This window comes from Lycium barbarum, chromosome 7 (assembly GCF_019175385.1).
Source record: "Lycium barbarum isolate Lr01 chromosome 7, ASM1917538v2, whole genome shotgun sequence".
NCBI classification, from domain to species: Eukaryota; Viridiplantae; Streptophyta; class Magnoliopsida; order Solanales; family Solanaceae; genus Lycium; species Lycium barbarum.
In genome coordinates this window covers 132,507,226-132,524,308 of record NC_083343.1, presented here as the reverse complement: position 1 = coordinate 132,524,308, position 17,083 = coordinate 132,507,226, and the positions used below count along the sequence as shown (strand labels likewise).

General features: G+C 33.4%; 3 protein-coding genes across 3 annotated transcripts; 2 read left to right on the top strand and 1 right to left on the bottom strand.

The window, feature by feature from the left end:
• Nucleotides 1–502: 502 nt before the first annotated feature.
• On the bottom strand, nt 503–6,056 carry LOC132604525 (UDP-glucuronic acid decarboxylase 4-like). The gene is made up of 8 exons (XM_060318066.1): nt 5,454–6,056; nt 4,553–4,851; nt 3,510–3,657; nt 3,018–3,097; nt 2,334–2,417; nt 2,122–2,196; nt 1,887–1,979; nt 503–1,099 (listed from the first exon to the last, which is right to left on the bottom strand). Exons 1-8 carry the CDS (start codon nt 5,743–5,745, stop codon nt 878–880), a joined length of 1,293 nt encoding a protein of 430 aa, XP_060174049.1. The 5' UTR covers nt 5,746–6,056; the 3' UTR covers nt 503–877.
• A 1,422-nt stretch (nt 6,057–7,478) lies between these two features.
• LOC132604524 (eukaryotic translation initiation factor 2 subunit gamma-like) lies at nt 7,479–13,988 on the top strand. Its single transcript, XM_060318065.1, has 9 exons — nt 7,479–7,635; nt 9,704–9,858; nt 9,982–10,043; nt 10,703–10,815; nt 10,893–10,995; nt 12,381–12,608; nt 12,695–12,913; nt 13,069–13,329; nt 13,410–13,988. The coding sequence occupies exons 2-9, from the start codon at nt 9,753–9,755 to the stop codon at nt 13,710–13,712; spliced, it is 1,395 nt and encodes a 464-aa protein (XP_060174048.1). The 5' UTR covers nt 7,479–7,635; nt 9,704–9,752; the 3' UTR covers nt 13,713–13,988.
• Nucleotides 13,989–15,465: 1,477 nt separating this feature from the next.
• On the top strand, nt 15,466–16,767 carry LOC132602685 (late embryogenis abundant protein 2-like). The gene is made up of 2 exons (XM_060315481.1): nt 15,466–15,691; nt 16,304–16,767. The coding sequence occupies exons 1-2, from the start codon at nt 15,603–15,605 to the stop codon at nt 16,497–16,499; spliced, it is 285 nt and encodes a 94-aa protein (XP_060171464.1). The 5' UTR covers nt 15,466–15,602; the 3' UTR covers nt 16,500–16,767.
• The last annotated feature ends 316 nt before the right edge of the window (nt 16,768–17,083 follow it).

Here is a 17,083-nt window from a genome sequence, read left to right as displayed (position 1 = left end):
TGTTAAAGCCCAAGGGAAAAAATTGAAGAGCTTCAAGTGTCTATGTGAAAATAGATTGGTGGTTAAAAGCAATATAGTTTGAATCCTGATGTTTACTTGGTACCTATTGTCTTGTTGGTTCTGCATCTTTCCTTGTTATCCAGTAGTATGTTAAAAGCAAAACTTGTAGGCTTAAGTGGAAATTTGAACAATTTTTAAATGTCTTTTGTCTTATAAAATATGGGTAGTTAAAATACTTGCGACATTTATTTATTTTCTGTCATTTGTAGTTTTTGACATGAAAATTTAACCTTTCGGGACTTGTAAAATTTAAGCAATTCATAAATAGTTCAGTTATTTGAATATGACAAGAAATAGTTATGTGAGACTTTCTTTACTGTTATAGCACGTAAAGTTCGATTGCTTTAATGAGATTAAAAAATATCTCTCTTACTTTATTGTTACAATAATATGCAAAATTTGTTGACCATACGTGAAATTAATCCAACATATAAGCATGATTGTGCAAAATTCTTTTATAGATACTCATGTTTTTTTTTTTATCAAAAGCGCAAGAGCAATCTATAATTGCTTTACTAATGAAATTAGAGTTTGACCACAATCTTTCCAAACTTTTCATTATATCCAATAAATTAGTCCACCAAAAACATTCTTTTGTATTCTATTTATCCTCTTTCAATAGAGGATCTTATTATGGAAGAAGTTTAATATAAATAATAAAAAAAGACAAAAAGGGATGACTATAACTAAACAACTTCCTATTCTTCAAAAGGTTCTTTAAATATCAAGAACCTCCCTTCTTATTTTTCATTTTCATTTTCCCCATTAACCATTTTCATGGCTCAAAATGAGTGGAGAAAATTAAAATCTGTAATTATTATATGGTCAATAGGCTGCTGGAATCTTGCTTTTCATCACCGAAAATGCGCTGCCGGAAGTCATCAACCATCATCGGAAGTCCTTGCCGGAGGGAAACTGCTGGCTCCCATCCTAGAAGTTGTTTTGCTTTTGTGATGTCTGGCTTCCTCTTGTGGGGATCATCTTCTGTGTTGGGCCTAAATTCTATCTTTGCATTTGGATCAATTGTTTCTTGCACAACCTGAAATACATTAGCCCAACACAAGTTTTATACTACTATCATTTATGTATCTAGAATAAACAAAATGCTACTAATAAATATCAAGATACAGTGGGATGGATGCGATCTATCTACCCTTAGTCAAATATCTTGATTTTGAGTCTGGAAAATGTTATGTAGTAACTCTTTGTACGAAGTGCTTCCCTTGTAAATGGGTCATGACACAAATCTGAATTGATCCGACCAATTGATTTCAAATACCAATTCAAAACCAAAGCCTCATCAAAGGAAGAAGCATTCCCTATTAGAACTTTTTCTATTCTAACTTCAAAAGGTTCACTGATACCTCTAATTATGATGGAAGGAGTCTATTCATCCCACCACAACTCCCGGTGGTTTGATCGCTACTCACAACTACACTTATTTTGACCACATCAAGATTCATATTTTGGTGTGCTATTGTGCTTATTAAAACAAATCAATTTAACAATATCAAAAACATTTATACTTATTTTTACCAAATTCTTGGAAATACGAGCCAAGAATTTACAAGATGAACACGCAAATGAAAAAGTAAATTTGCCTTATGTTGTTCGGACTCTTTAAAATTGTCAATAGATGCATGTCATATTCTTCAAAAGTATTGTATTTTTAGAAGATTAGACACAAATGCGACATCATTTTTGTAAAGTTCGAGTAGTATAGGATTAATTTGGGTTGACATTTAGTATTAAGATTTAATCATTGGATGCAATATAATTACCTGCTCATTATTAAATATTACTTACAGTCATTTTTTCATAATTACCTTAGCTAGTTCAAGCATTGTGAATTCACCAGGGTTCCCAAGATTGAAAGGACCCACATGATCTCCTTCCATCAACCTCATCAAACCTTCTACCTGTTAATTACAACAATTAATCACATAAAAATTTCTCTGATAAATAAACATTAAAGGTCATTTATTTATTTTAAATAACTACTGCATTTTTTTAAAGTTTTTTTACCGAGCTGAACAAGTGAAGAGGAAATAAAAGATTTACCAAATCAGAGACATACTGAAAGCTCCTGGTTTGTTTTCCATCTCCATAAACTGTCATTGGCTCCTTTCTCAGGGCCTACATATTTAATTTTTATATTCAAATGAAATTAAAGTAGTAAATATTTATTTTAATCAATCAAATGCAAAGAATACACTACTGGACTTTTTTTTTTTTTTTTTTTTTTTAAAAAACGTTGATAATATAACACAAACCTGTGCAACGAAATTGCTAACAACACGACCATCATCTATGCACATACGTGGTCCATATGTGTTGAAAATCCTAGCAATTCTAACCTGCAAAAACAAATTTCCTTAAATCAACTACACTTTCAGCAAAAAGAAATAATTTAACATAGGGAATGTGTTTCGCCCCAGACCCCCACCATGTGGGAATACACTGGGTATGTTGTTGTTGTAGGGAATGTGCTTCTATTTAACATAGGAAAAAGTTCCAAATTTTGCACAACTATCCGAAATTGCTCAATTTGTCCTCTACTACACTTTTTGGTTCATTCATACCGTTGCTTTTAGCAAATCGTCTCGTATTTGCCCTTGTCATTAACAATGTTGTAGCATAAAGTGAGTGAACTTCACGTGTCCAAATTCTTCGAGAAAAAGATCCAAATTTACCCCCTTAACTTTTGATGACAGCATAAGATTACCCTCATATTGAAACTCAATTAGTAATCAAGGAAAAACCGAGATTTTTCCTAATAGCACGAGTAATATTAGACAAAAAACTAGTCAAGGATGAAGTATCAAAGAATACATACATAGTTAACCAAAAAAAAATAAAAAATTGACCAATTTCCCTTTAACATATGCAGATGTTTCCAACTTAGAAAAATAGAATAGTATTGCATAAAATTATTAGATTTCAAGTAGAAAATGAACCTCAATGTTAAGTCCTCTATGGTAGTCCATGGCCAAAGTTTCAGCTGTACGTTTTCCTTCATCGTAACAACTGCGAACACCTGCATAAAAAACACAATAATTAATTAAGTTTAAGTCTTACACACTGACGATACAAAACATACTTACATAATCACATTACTTATTAATCGTGGCGGAGACAGAAATTACATCAAGTAATTAAACAATAATGTTATGTTTTATGTAGGGGATTTAATGATTAACATATATACATTAGAAAAGAAAAATCAGTAACATACATAGTAAAAAAGGTCGATGAATCCCCTTTGGCATATATGGCTCAGCCACTGCTTATTAGGTGATTACACATACGTCTTAATAATAAACATTAATCTAGAATCTAGAATCCTCTACAACATGTTAAAATATGCTGATAGCTAAAAATTATTTAGGCTAACAATGTACATAATGTAAATCCACAATTAAAATTAAAAGTAAAATGAATTGACTTACCAATGGGGTTAACATTGCCCCAATAAGTCTCAGCCTGAGGATGCTGCAATGGATCACCATACACTTCACTAGTGCTAGTAAGAAGAAATCTAGCTCCCACTCTTTTTGCTAGCCCCAACATGTTCAATGTTCCCATTACATTTGTTTTGTGATATCTATCCATTTCAAAGTCACGGAATCTTCCCAAAAATAAATCCAAAAGAACAAACATGATTTACATACATAATAAATTATAAATTTATATAATTTACATCCACTGTCAAAAAGATGCAATGATACTTCGTGCTTAACATCATACTTTTCTACAATGTATGATCAAGCTTGAAAATCAAAACATTTGTATATTATGTCATACATACACTTGATTCAAGGCATATATGGTGAAAAAAGGGGTTCAGAAATAAATTTTCAAGAGTTCAACTTTTGTATATTTACTGTAAAATAATTTTTTTACTACTAGGTCAACAAAGATAATTACGTGTAACATTCTATAAAAAGTGGTTTTAGTATGTAACCTTAAAAAAGGGATAAGTTTTCTACTGCAATAAGTTAAAACATGCTTATAGTATAAAAAGCTATATATACTAAGTTAGATACAAATCTCAATTTAAAAAGCACGGTGCACGAAGCATCTCGCGTTCACGCAAGGTTCATGGAAGAGCCGCACTAATATAGGAAACCTACCTTGATGGTAAACATCAGTGATCTCAAACCCCTGACCCGTAAAGGTAAATACTTATCCGCACCGGGTGTTTACATTGAACGAATGGATGCATGCCATGTGTATGAATATATAACAATATTACATAACCATGGTTAGTAAATGTATATATTTACTCATTAAATTACTTAACTAGAGTAAATTACACTAGTTTGGTATAAACACCGAGTGTGGATAAGTATCTACCGACCTGTAAATTACACGAGAATAACTTTACCGTTGCTCCGAGGCTCCCTTCTCAATTAGAAACATATTACTCAACTATCTCTAATTATTGCCAAAAACATAAATGACAAAATTTCAAAGAATATGAAAAGGATATGATGGTTTTGACTGGATTATACTTGTAATGAACAGGAGAAGCAGGGCAGGCCAAATGATAAATCTGATCAACTTCTAACAAAATTGGCTCAACAACGTCGTGTCGAATGAGTTCAAACCTTGGGTTCTTGAAATGGTGCAGCAAATTCTCTTTTTTACCTGTAAAAAAATTATCAACAACAATAACACTATCTCCTCTTGCTATTAATCGATCCACTAAATGACTCCCAACAAATCCAGCTCCTCCTGTTACTAATATTCTCTTATTCTTGTTCTTCAATCCCAATGGAACCTTTCCACCTGCAACAAATAAATAAAGATTATGCAAGAAAATGCGAATTTCAATGGCAAAAAGTATTTTGTATTTATTTCTTGTATCATTCAATCAACTACGTCTTAATTCCAAACTAAATAGTTAAAGATTGGTTACCTAAATTTACTCTATATTTAAGTCCGTTATATTCTAATATTACTCGAGAAATTTGTCTTTAAGACAGATCCTTTCAAACTAGAAACATTCTGTATCTCATAGTAATTTCATTAGTGGAATGCGTTTATTAGTGCCTAAGAACCTTATAAGTGAACTTAGCTTTGCTAAAATCGACTCTTCCTATGATAACATATATATCTTTAGTATTAACCAAAATGAAAAGGTTCATGTCAAACACAAAAGTAGAAGATCATCATACATAATTGTAAGAGGATGAGGAAGAAAACTGCAAGGATTTTCTCTGGAACATTCACGATTTGCCATTTAAGAATAAAACAATAAGTTCAAGATTTAAAATTTAGGTAACAAGTGCAAGGATTTAAATAAACATATTAGTTTTGGCTAAAACTATATATACATACGAAAAAGTTAGAATACATACATACATATAATAAAATCACAATCAAAGTACCTGCATTAATGTGGTCGGCTTCATCAACCAACTCGTACGCAATTCTTCGAGGAATCGGATTGGACACAATTGTATTTGTGTCTTGAATATTAATCGTCTCAAAATTGGAACTTAATATTGGAGAAGAAACAGAAACCACGGAGAAAATAACAACTGACATAGCAATTCCAATCAAAAGACATACAAATCTCTGTTTTTCAAGCACATATTGAATTGAATTTCTCAATGAAACTCTCTTCATGCTTTGTTTTTTAACGTAATTTTTCTCAAGAACCTCATCATCAGATCCCATGATGAAAAATATTTCTCTTATTTTTTTCTTGTTCTTTATTTTTATTTTTTTGGTGTGATCTAAGAATTGGGGGTCATATGAAGAATAAAAGGTGGAGGCATTTGCATGAATTTTCGAAGACTAGTGGCTTTCTTCACTTTGCTTTTTAGCAATTTAAGCTATTCCAAGTGTAATTATGTTGCCTCCACATTTCTAATATTCAAGTAAAGTAATAGCTTCTTTCCTTTAGCTAGAAAGTAAAAGATTTGGAATTTTCAAGCTTATATAAGTAGTAATACTGGTGGGATCGATGGATAAGATCTTCTCACATTTAATCTGAGGTCTCAAGTTTGATTAATGAATCTTATGCGACGCGACTCTAAATTAGTCAGCCCCAAAGAAGGCACTAGACACTAATTGAGAAACTAAATACAAAAGTACTACTATCATCTTTTCTTTTACATCCTTTCCTCCTTTTTTATTTTATTTTAAATTGTTGCTACTTTCGTTTTTTCCAAATGCTTATGAATAGAGAGAAACATGATCGGTGAGAATTCATTTAATCAATCTTAATTTGATTTGGGAACTTGGAATTGAGACATAATTATTGTTACAAAGAAGTTATAGTACTTTGAGAAGAGCTTAAATGGACACGACATATCAATGAGCATTCATATAGCCGACATCAGCGGGCATAGGATAATAAATATGTATGGGTTCATTCGAACTATAACTCAAATCTTATATATGTGTTAAACATACACTAAATTAGTACAAATAATAGATTTTGAGCCATGTAAATTAAATGGACTATGGTAGAATTTTAATAGCCGACCATAAATTATTTGAAATGGACAAATCACTAATTGTTCCTCTTGTTTTCTTTTTGGATTTTTTCACTAATACACGTGGGAGCTCATACTTTTATTTTGTATTCATTCAAATGTCATTTTTGTCATTATGAGTAAAATGAATAATTCTTAACTGGCTTTGGTGAAAGAAAATAAACTATTTTTGTCATTTCATGTCATCTGGAAAGTGCCACAGTAAAAATCAAACTAATTAATGAGTATATGATCTACTGAAATATTCATATGTGATGTGAGATATGATAATTATTTTCTCTAGCAAATCTAACAACTTACATATATGCTCTCAAACATAAACAAACTTCATGATAAAAACAATACACATTTGACTCCCAAAGAATACAAACTAGAAATGAAATACAAATTAATATATACCGTTAAACACTATGTCAAAATCGGTAAAGTGTAAAGAATCAAATACATCTCCAATTCTGAACATGAACATAATAAAAAGTTGAATATTTTCAATAACATTTGATTATAAATTAACTATAATCTAGTATCAAACACCTAATCTAACCAAAAAGAACCTTTTAGAATAATCTTATGTTAAACGTTACATCTCATGGAACTATTTTTATTTTTTTGTTCCCACCCGGTGTTCGATACCTGCATTGGAGTCTGACTAAAATCCAAATTCGCTCGTTGCAGGGTCAATTTCTAGGGGCAGCGCTCCCAACATGATTTTTTCCAACTCGATGAAGTATCATGAACTTGTCCATATAGAATTTATTTGTTTAAAATCTAAGCAAATAAAATACTTTCGATTTTTTAACATTGAAAATCAAACCACACAAAATAAAGTAAAATACATGTTGAGTTTTTATTCTACTTTTTTTTCTTGACACCCACCTCTAGTACTAGCCAAAGGTGGTACAACAACAAAAGCTAGAAAATTAGGGGATCTTAATGTAGTTAAATATAAATAGTGGGTCTGGAACGTAAATACCATCTTCTTCTTCATCCCTAAACTAAAAAAATCATATTTCTATTGTAAGCTCAAAGTTCAGCTGTAAAACGCTGTCGTTTTAACTCTTCTCCGGTAAGATTTTATATCTCTATCTCTTTCTCATATTTTGTTTACAATATCAATCCTTCAAATTTTTATTAATTGCTTTATGGTACTTTTAGTTGTGAATATATTTGTTTGTTTCTGGTGATTTGAGTTTTAGGACTGTTATGTGATAGAACTGATATTAATTTTGAGCTCTTTCTCATTTTTTGCTTATAATATAAATCCTTCATTTTTTTAAATATTGTTTATGTTTTTTTTTTTTTTAAATTGTGATTCTTTTTAGTTCTATCTGAATATATTTGTTTAGTGCATTTAGTTTGGTTCTTATTTTTGTTATGAATGGTGATAAGTTTTAACTCTATCGGAGCTAAAAATATCGGGTGAAGATGAGGTTTAGGAATTAGGGTTTTAGGACTGTTATTTTTTATTTTTGACAGGGGAACCCGCAGCCGCTACCTTGGGTGCGCACAGGATAAACCCGCTCCTGTGTAATAGCTCGCAAACTACACAGGAAAGATAACCCGCACTAGGCAAGCCCCGTGCGATGAGCTTGACCTAAAAGGCAAATCCCTTGCTGTTATAGGAAGAGGGTTTTGAACCTGAGACCTCCATTTTGGAAGCCCCATGCTCAACCAACTGAGCCACCCTTGCGGGTGTTTTAGGACTGTTATGTATAGAAATATTATGAATTTTATAAGCTTTTGATGAAATTATATTGTTTTTGGTTTGCAAATTGGGAAGTACTTGCAGCATTACTGAAATTCCACTGTTTAAGGATTTTCGGGAAAGTTTAGAAGGTCTAATGGATGACTTATCAATCAACTATACTGTAAATCCTATTCTGTTTTATTCGTAGCGTTTTATAGGCTGATGTAAGTTTTGTTTATCGGCTATATGAATCCTCTTTATTGGGGTCCATTTCATTCTCATACTAGATAGTTTATGTTATAAGGAAAATTATAGGTTTTCTAAAGTTAAGAGGTTCTCTAAATCTCGTACTTATCAGCAACAACAACGTACCCAGTGAAATCCCACAATGTGGGGTCTGGGGAGGGTAAAGTGTACGCAGACCTTACCCCTACAATGTAGGGAGGCTGTTTCCGAAAGACCCTCGGCTCAAGAAAAAGCATGGCAAAAAAAGGTTAGATAAGGACAAGCAATTCAAAGCAGTATGAAAATGAAATAGTGCAAGATCAAAGACCATGATAAACAATTTGGAAAAAAGGAATAGATAAATAAAATACTCGAAATACAAGAAATAACAAATAGTAGCAGAAAATCAAGGACAAGAAACTATAGGGCAAAACGGAGAATACTAAGTAGACAAATCTCGTACTTATGTCGAGGAGTATATTATAATTACATTGTATATTGGAGGAATATAAGCGCACATTTCCGTACTGTCAAATACTTTCTCTGTCTCATCTTATTTTGAAATGATTTAATTAGAATTTGCAAAATCGTGCTTACTGGAAACTATTTCTATTCCACTGCACACCTGTCAATTGAGCATATTTGTGATCTGAACTTTATGTAAGCCGTATTTGTTTTTTGAATTCAACTGAATACTGTAAGTTGGAGCTGATAGGAATTTTGGATGTCTTGATGAATGTCTATCTTGCTCAGGGAAGTTCAGGGTGGAGCTTGGTTGCTGGTATGCAAGGTTCTGAAATTTCTTTGCTTGAGAATGAGAACCTATCAGATGATAAATCACCTTTAATAATAAATAAAGAAGCAGTTCTTTCTTAGCAAAAAATATGATCTCAAGAAAAAACAGCAACAACAACATCATACCCAGTGCATTCCCACTAAGTGGGGTCTGGGGAGGGTAGAGTGTACGCAGACCTTACCCCTACCTTGACAGGTAGAGAGGCTGTTTCTAATAGACCCTTGGCTCAAGTAAACCCCAAGAAAAAAAAGGGGGGGGGGGGGGGGGGGGAAAGAGAGGAACTTTTAGTGATAGTTCTGTCTAATGAAAACTTTTAGTGATTAAACTACTTTGTCTGTAAAACTCTATGCCTTGAGACATTCCTTGACTGTCTGTCTAAAAGTTACTGTTTTGAGCATAATTTCTCTGTTTTGTTTCCAATTTCAGACTTGAAAATTACTGACATCGGAAAGAGTATCAAAGAGCAGCTAACAAAATGTCTCGAAAAGGATTGATGGAGCAGGACCTGAGTAAGTTGGATGTAACAAAGCTGCATCCTCTTTCACCAGAGGTTATTTCTCGTCAGGCTACTATAAATATTGGTAAACTGATCTCTATTGAACTATGTATTTCTATATGTACACTGCAATTGGATTTCTAGGTATTCTTTGAGAATCTCTTTTACACATTACTGGCATCAGCCTGAATTTAGGTTCATTATCCAGGTACCATTGGCCATGTGGCTCATGGAAAGTCAACAGTTGTAAAAGCTATATCTGGAGTGCAGGTACGCCTTTGTTTTGAAATCCGGGCCTTCACTTTGTCTTCTTTTTATCAGTTTCTTATTAGTTATAAAATATCATACATTGAACCTCTATTAAAAAAATACCAGTAAGTTGATCATTGTAACTGTAAATACATGGCCTTGTATTACTTTTGAATTTATGGATAAACAATTTGAGCATGTGTTAAATGTCTAGGCCCTGTTTACTATTTGTGTAGTTTGCACATTTTTATTAGAAGTATTTCGAGGTTGGTTAAAAGAAAGTTTTAAGAATTTCAAGGCTTTTCCTTTTTTTTTTTTTTGGGTTATGATGGAATATAGTTACTCTTTGGTGACGAAGAATTCTGCGTAGCCTATATTATGGCATGAGATGGAACCTCATTATTATGGGAAAGTTATCCGGAGTAATCAGCTTTTGAGATCATTGATGATTTGCAATTTTGCATGTGTTTGTAGCTCATTCTGAATCGATTACCTTGATTAGTTGACCATGAAGACGGTTTTGTCTGATTATATGTCTACCTACTATGATCCTACTGTATTTGTCATAATGAACTCATGCTACGGAAATTTTAAAAGCTAAGCACATACTGATTGGGGTAACCTCAGATTCTATTGTCCTCTAGAAGGAAACCAATTATCGTCTTGCCTTATTTATGCAGACCGTTCGTTTTAAAAATGAGCTAGAAAGAAACATCACAATTAAGCTTGGATATGCTAATGCTAAGATATATAAATGTGAAGAGGATCGCTGCCCTAGACCCATGTGCTACAAGTAAGTACTTGAATTTGAATGGAACTGTTCTTTGCTCATTTGGGTCACTTTTGTTTTGTAACAATATCCTTTTTCAGGGCATATGGAAGTGGAAAAGAAGACAGTCCCATGTGTGATGTCCCTGGTTTTGAGAACTGTAAGATGAAATTGCTGAGACATGTATCTTTCGTTGATTGCCCCGTAAGCTTCTCACCTAACATTTATGGTACATATTACTGACATTTTACTTGAGTATTGGGTCGCTAGACAAGATGATAATTCTTTGTTGTCTGATCTCTTGCGAATATGAATACTCTGATGAAAATCTTAAGCTGTCATAATTTAGGAAATACACCAACATGAAGGTATCAAAATAATCTTTAAATGGATCTTTTCACTTCTTCTTTTTTGTTGGGTGAAGATCTTTTTGTTCTATTACATATTTGACGTTCATGCTACTTGCGTTTCCAATTAGCTCTGTCTTGGATTTGACGAAAGACTAGGAATTTTTGCTTCCCTTAGTTTCTGGCTCCTAGTTTCCCCCAGAGCTCTAGTCTATCGGTAAGAGCGCAAGAGCACATCGCGCAATGTGTGGGCTAGGCGCACATCATTGGTATTTAAGTGAAGAAGGGCGAGGAGCTGGCCTAATATCCACCGAGCTGCAAACTGTGCGCCACTGGTCCTCGAGGTTTTCTTGGTTATATAAAAAACAAAGGAAAAAGTTCCTGGCTCCTGTTTATCGCTGTCTTCAGAAATGTAATGCCTTTTCTAGGAAGTAGCAAGTTCGGTTATGTTGGTCTCTATCTAAAGAATAGTTAGTGAATCTCATATCTGCATCTCCTGCCACTGTGAGAATCTGTAAATGTTGTTTTTATGATCTCAGGAGCATGCAGTGGGTTTATTAACCTCATTCATTTATGTGGATAGATTCTTTTCTGTAGGCAGGGTACTCATCATGTTTTTGTATTAGTAGATACTTTTCAATACGAAGTAAAACTACTTTGTCTTGTAAACTTCCATCGGCTGCATTGCAGCTCACTTTTGGAAGGTACAGAACCCTTACACGTTACAGCATAGGCTCCAAAACCTGACTTACCCCTTTTTAGAGCATATAAGGGGAAAGAGCTCTTTGCTTATTAAACTGCCATTGGCTGCATTACAGCTCCCTTTTTAAAGGTTTGGAACCCTTACGACATATGCTACAAATACCCGATATACCCTTTTTAGAGCATAAGGGGAAGAACACTTAAAGTTATCATAACAAAGCCGAGCACATATGGCGAGATATTGACAGTAGTCAAAATTATCTCAACAAGCTGATGGTCTGACATGCCTTTCTGTCATTTATAGTTTTCTTGTCTGTTGGTCTGATATGTAGAATTGTTTTTGATCCTTTACCATTGTTAAAACTGAAGAAGATAGCACATAAGTTAATCAATTATGTTCTTTTGCGAGTCTCTGCACCATTCTCTTGCAATATGTCTGCAAACACTCGCCAAGTACTAGGTTCATTGTCTGATTATTCGCTGTCAGTAAGACATTTTATTTCCTGATATGGTGCTTTTGTATCATGAAATTTGCTGCAGGGTCATGATATTCTCATGGCTACAATGCTTAATGGAGCTGCAATTATGGATGGAGCACTACTTCTTATTGCTGCTAATGAGAGCTGTCCCCAACCTCAAACTTCTGAACATTTAGCTGCTGTTGAAATTATGCGCCTCCAACACATAATAATTCTCCAAAATAAGGTTGATTTAGTTCAGGAAAATGTTGCCATTAACCAGCATGAGGCAATTCAGAAATTTATTCAGGTTAGTGTAATTGGTTTACCTCTTTGCACTTTCTGCTCTTGATCTTAAGGCTCGATCATTATACCTTATTTCAATACCTTGTTCAGGGAACTGTGGCTGATGGTGCCCCAGTAGTACCAATCTCTGCACAATTGAAGTACAACATCGATGTTGTTGCTGAATATATTGTGAAGAAAATTCCCATTCCTGAGAGGAATTTCATTTCACCACCAAATATGATAGTCATCCGATCATTTGATGTTAATAAACCTGGTTTTGAAGTTGATGATATCAGAGGTGGTGTCGCTGGTGGCAGTATACTGAAGGTATGTTCTTATATTCCGTAAAACAAACAAATGCTACAGCTCATACCTTCTTTTGCATCACGCATTCCTTGCTTATGCTAACCTTCATTTAAAGAATGAAAATCTGATTGGAAGATGGACCTAAATCAAATGAGCAAGTAAATGTTTTTCTGCAGGGAGTCCTGAAGGTAAATCAACTCATTGAGGTTCGTCCTGGTATTACTGTCAAGGATGAGAGTGGCAACATTAAGTGTACCCCAATATATTCAAGAATAGTGTCATTGTTTGCTGAGCAAAATGAGCTACAATTTGCTGTGCCCGGAGGCCTCATTGGAGTTGGAACAACTATGGATCCAACACTGACTCGTGCTGATCGATTGGTGGGACAGGTTCTTGGGGAGGTTGGGTCACTTCCTGAAGTGTTTGTGGAACTGGAGGTAAATCACTTAGACATCACTTTTAGAACAAAAAGAACACTATTATTCTTCTTCCATAGTGGCATCACTTTGTAATGCAGGTAAATTTCTTCTTGCTCCGCCGTCTTCTGGGAGTGAGGACAAAGGACACGGAAAGACAGGGTAAAGTCTCAAAGTTGGCCAAGGGAGAAATCCTCATGTTAAACATAGGATCTATGTCAACCGGGGCTCGTGTTGTCGCTGTTAAGAATGTCTTTGCAAAACTGCAACTGACATCACCTGTGTGTACCAGCAAAGGTGAGAAAATTGCTCTTAGCCGGAGAATCGAGAAGCACTGGCGTCTCATCGGTTGGGGTCAAATTCAAGCTGGAATTACTCTTGATGTTCCACCTTGCCCCATCTGAGTGAAATACACAACCAATTACTGAGTGACAAGAAAAAGAATAGTGAATCAACACAATTTTGGAATTTTGATGTGGAAAGGCAGACAATTACTAGGAACTGTAAAAGATTATTTGAAATTTCGGATACTCTATAATTTGCAATATTTCATTTTCTTATTTGCGACTTCTTTTTTCTCTCTCTTTTCTCTTATTTTCCCTTGTAATTCATTAGTTGTTAAGGTGGATATTATTCTTATGAGTTCATCTGAAACATTGAGCTTGCAGCACATGTTTGAACCATTCATAAAAATTGATCCAATTGTCTTTGGCTATCTCTCTTGTAACGTTCAGTTAAAAGTTAAAACTACGAGAGATGACAAACTTTTATTTATATATTTACAACATGTCTCTTCAGTTGTGACTTAATCCTTTTTTTAAGACCGAAACTGTACAAATATTTTGTTAATGGGTGGCAGTAAGACTTGAATTTGAATTTTTATCTGCTATGATATGATTGAATCATGCAGTATTGTGTGATCTTGTCATTTAATAATTCAAGTTCTGATATGAGGATACTTTTATTTATGTATTTATTGTATACTAGCAAAAACTTTTTAAATTATGTGTGTACATGTTACTATGTTTGTGACTTTTTTGAATAAAGAACCTTTTTGGCACAAGTACGTCGTGATTACATGAAAGGCCAAAAGAGGTAGCCTTTCTCGTGCCTAGAGGCCACCCACTATATGAAGAATAATCAATGGAGTATATTTCTAAGGCTTTCATAAGCACTCTCTTTTAGATTAATTCTTAATTAAAGAGTAGACAGGGAAGGATGATGACATTATTACTCCAGTTTTTTCAAAAGCATGGTTTTTTGAATAACTTTTATAGTTCCATTGTATTTTCTGGAACGAGCTTGTTATATATAGCCTACAAAAACAAATTTAAAGGTAGGTTTTCTAAATATGAAATTACTTTAAATAAGGAGGGTTGGAAGGATCCTTATTTATAAAAATGATTTACGTTACGTACATCGAATATACAAATTTTTCTTACACTATTTGCGAATTTAACTTGTAAGAACAAGTCAGTTACTATTTTCTCTTGTTATAGAAACTTACGTATGATTATTTTATAACTGATACGATTGTGCAAATATATTTTAAGCCGTATATTCATATAACTTCTTCCTCTTGGAAGCTTCTTCATTTTATACTATAGTATGATGCAACGTGGGTGGTTCTTCTTATTCAAGGTAAGTTTCTTGGCACTGAAGTCATAATGACCAAGTAAACTCAATTATACAATTGTCCTACCAATTTCTTCTATATATATAACTTATTTCCCTCTAAGAACGACCTTGTTATATATAGCCTACAAAAATGAACTCAAATGTAGCTATTCTTGCTTATTTTATAAAAAAATAATTTAAGTTATATACACTGACAGTGTACGATTTTTTCTCTATCTGCGAATATAACTTGTGATAGCGTGTCAATTACAGTTTTCTCAGGTAATTAACTAATGATTATTATAGGGACTTACATGTTATCTTATACTCCTATTTGATTTTATTATACAAATACTATATGTTACACTATCAATTCAAATAATGTCTTCCTCTTGGAAGCTTCTTCTTTTTATACTATAGTATAACGCAACGTGGGTGGTTCTTATTCAAGGATGTTTTTAGCCACTGAAGTCATAATGACCAAGTAGACTCAATCATACAATTGTCCAATCAATTATTCCACTTATTGACTATTCATTTCTTATATAATGCAACTTTGGCTTGTGTATCTACCCCAAAAGGAAATAACAATTCTGGCTTGTGTCTAAACTTGGTATATTCTTTAACCAAGATATTTATTAGTATTGACAAGTCTTGGAGGTCTCTTTAGACTCAAAATGGCTGGCAATATGACAAGAATCCTCAGCAAATTCAAATCTTCTTATTGTCTTGTTGGTGGTAGCCTTCCCTTGAATGTTATTACCAGGTGAATTGATCTTCGTATAGTACCTTTTTATGTTTTCTTTAAATGTGAAAGAAAGTATGCATTTGTAATCTAGGCTCTCGGTTACTTATTTAGTGAATTTTCTTAAGACATATGCATAATGTAAGTCACACAGATCTAAGCCAAAGCTATATATTTTCTTCTGATGAGCCTCTAACCGCTCTATTCTAAGTACGCCCCTAGTTCAGTGGAGGAGCTGATGCAGGATTTTCATCGAGGTTCATCATCTACTAGACTATTTTATGTATATAAATAAAAAATTTGAATCTTATATATACGATGTAATTTCTGAAGGAAAACAGTTTTGGATGAACCCCTTCCGCCCCTCTAGCTCCGCCCTAGTCTTCATTAATGTTTTTATTTGACTTTGACAGCCTTATCCAAAATTTAGTAAGTTGTCGGTTACAAAATCTAGAACTCGTAAATTCCACATTCTAGCTCCGCCTTTGTGCTTGTATGTAGTTGCATTTTTTTTTTTGAAAACATATATGTGTTATGTAATTTCATACTATAGTAAACAAATATAGCGAATACAATGATAATTTCATGCTACTATTTTTTGTATAATTATTGATAAAGAAGAAAATATTGTAGGAGAGGATATTGTGCACCACAAGCAGAAGCAGGGTCCACAAAAAGGGACCATCAACCAAAATCAGAGGAAAATCAAAGGCCAAATTCTGCTTCATCAGAGTCATCATCATGGGTACCAGACCCTGTCACTGGATATTACAAGCCTTCAACTCATAATAATGAAGGGATTATCAACAAAAACAGCACTAAACCATAGATGATGGAAACAATCCAAAAGAATATTAGTATCAATTATATGAAGCACTGCAGTAGTAGCATTACATTATGTTGTGTATATGGAATTCTCTCTACCTGTTTCCATATAATTCTAAATAAGTTCATATTTTTCACTATGTAAAGAGTGATTATTGTTTTATAAGAGATTATATTCTAAATTCTCTGTACCGGTATCAGTTTTCCGGTGATTTGAATTTTATGAGAGATTAAAATATAGTTCAAGGGACTTATTGAGACTGAAAAATAATTTTGTGAGTTTATCGATACAATAGATAAATTTTAGTGATCATAGATGAGATTAATTTATTCTACCTACGATGTTAATATATAGCATTTAGATCTTCTAGCCTGCATTTTGCTTTTAAGATAACATTGGAAATAACACGGAACTTTTCGAGTAAAATTCATAAATAGTGACTGTTTATACTCTGTAACAGTTATAGGCAATGTCGTGGAATTTTACTAGTGAAATTTGAATCTTTACGATAGTGATTATTTTTCATAAAACAAAGGCAAATATTTTTCTACGGAAAATACTATCCTTAAAAATTTGACGGAAAACAT

Bases quoted from the DNA above. Each gene is read 5' to 3' on its own strand.
- LOC132604525 (XM_060318066.1), bottom strand. From the start codon at position 5,745: ATGGGATCTGATGATGAGGTTCTTGAGAAAAATTACGTTAAAAAACAA. The intron at 3,658-4,552 runs ATATCCTTTTCA...GATAGATATCAC, and splicing joins ATAATCCAGTCAAAACCATC to AAAACAAATGTAATGGGAAC. The intron at 1,100-1,886 runs GTAATTATGAAA...AATGTATTTCAG, and splicing joins CAATGCTTGAACTAGCTAAG to GTTGTGCAAGAAACAATTGA.
- LOC132604524 (XM_060318065.1), top strand. From the start codon at position 9,753: ATGTCTCGAAAAGGATTGATGGAGCAGGACCTGAGTAAGTTGGATGTA. The intron at 10,044-10,702 runs GTACGCCTTTGT...TTATTTATGCAG, and splicing joins AAGCTATATCTGGAGTGCAG to ACCGTTCGTTTTAAAAATGA. The intron at 10,996-12,380 runs GTAAGCTTCTCA...AATTTGCTGCAG, and splicing joins TATCTTTCGTTGATTGCCCC to GGTCATGATATTCTCATGGC.
- LOC132602685 (XM_060315481.1), top strand. From the start codon at position 15,603: ATGGCTGGCAATATGACAAGAATCCTCAGCAAATTCAAATCTTCTTAT. The intron at 15,692-16,303 runs GTGAATTGATCT...AAAATATTGTAG, and splicing joins CCCTTGAATGTTATTACCAG to GAGAGGATATTGTGCACCAC.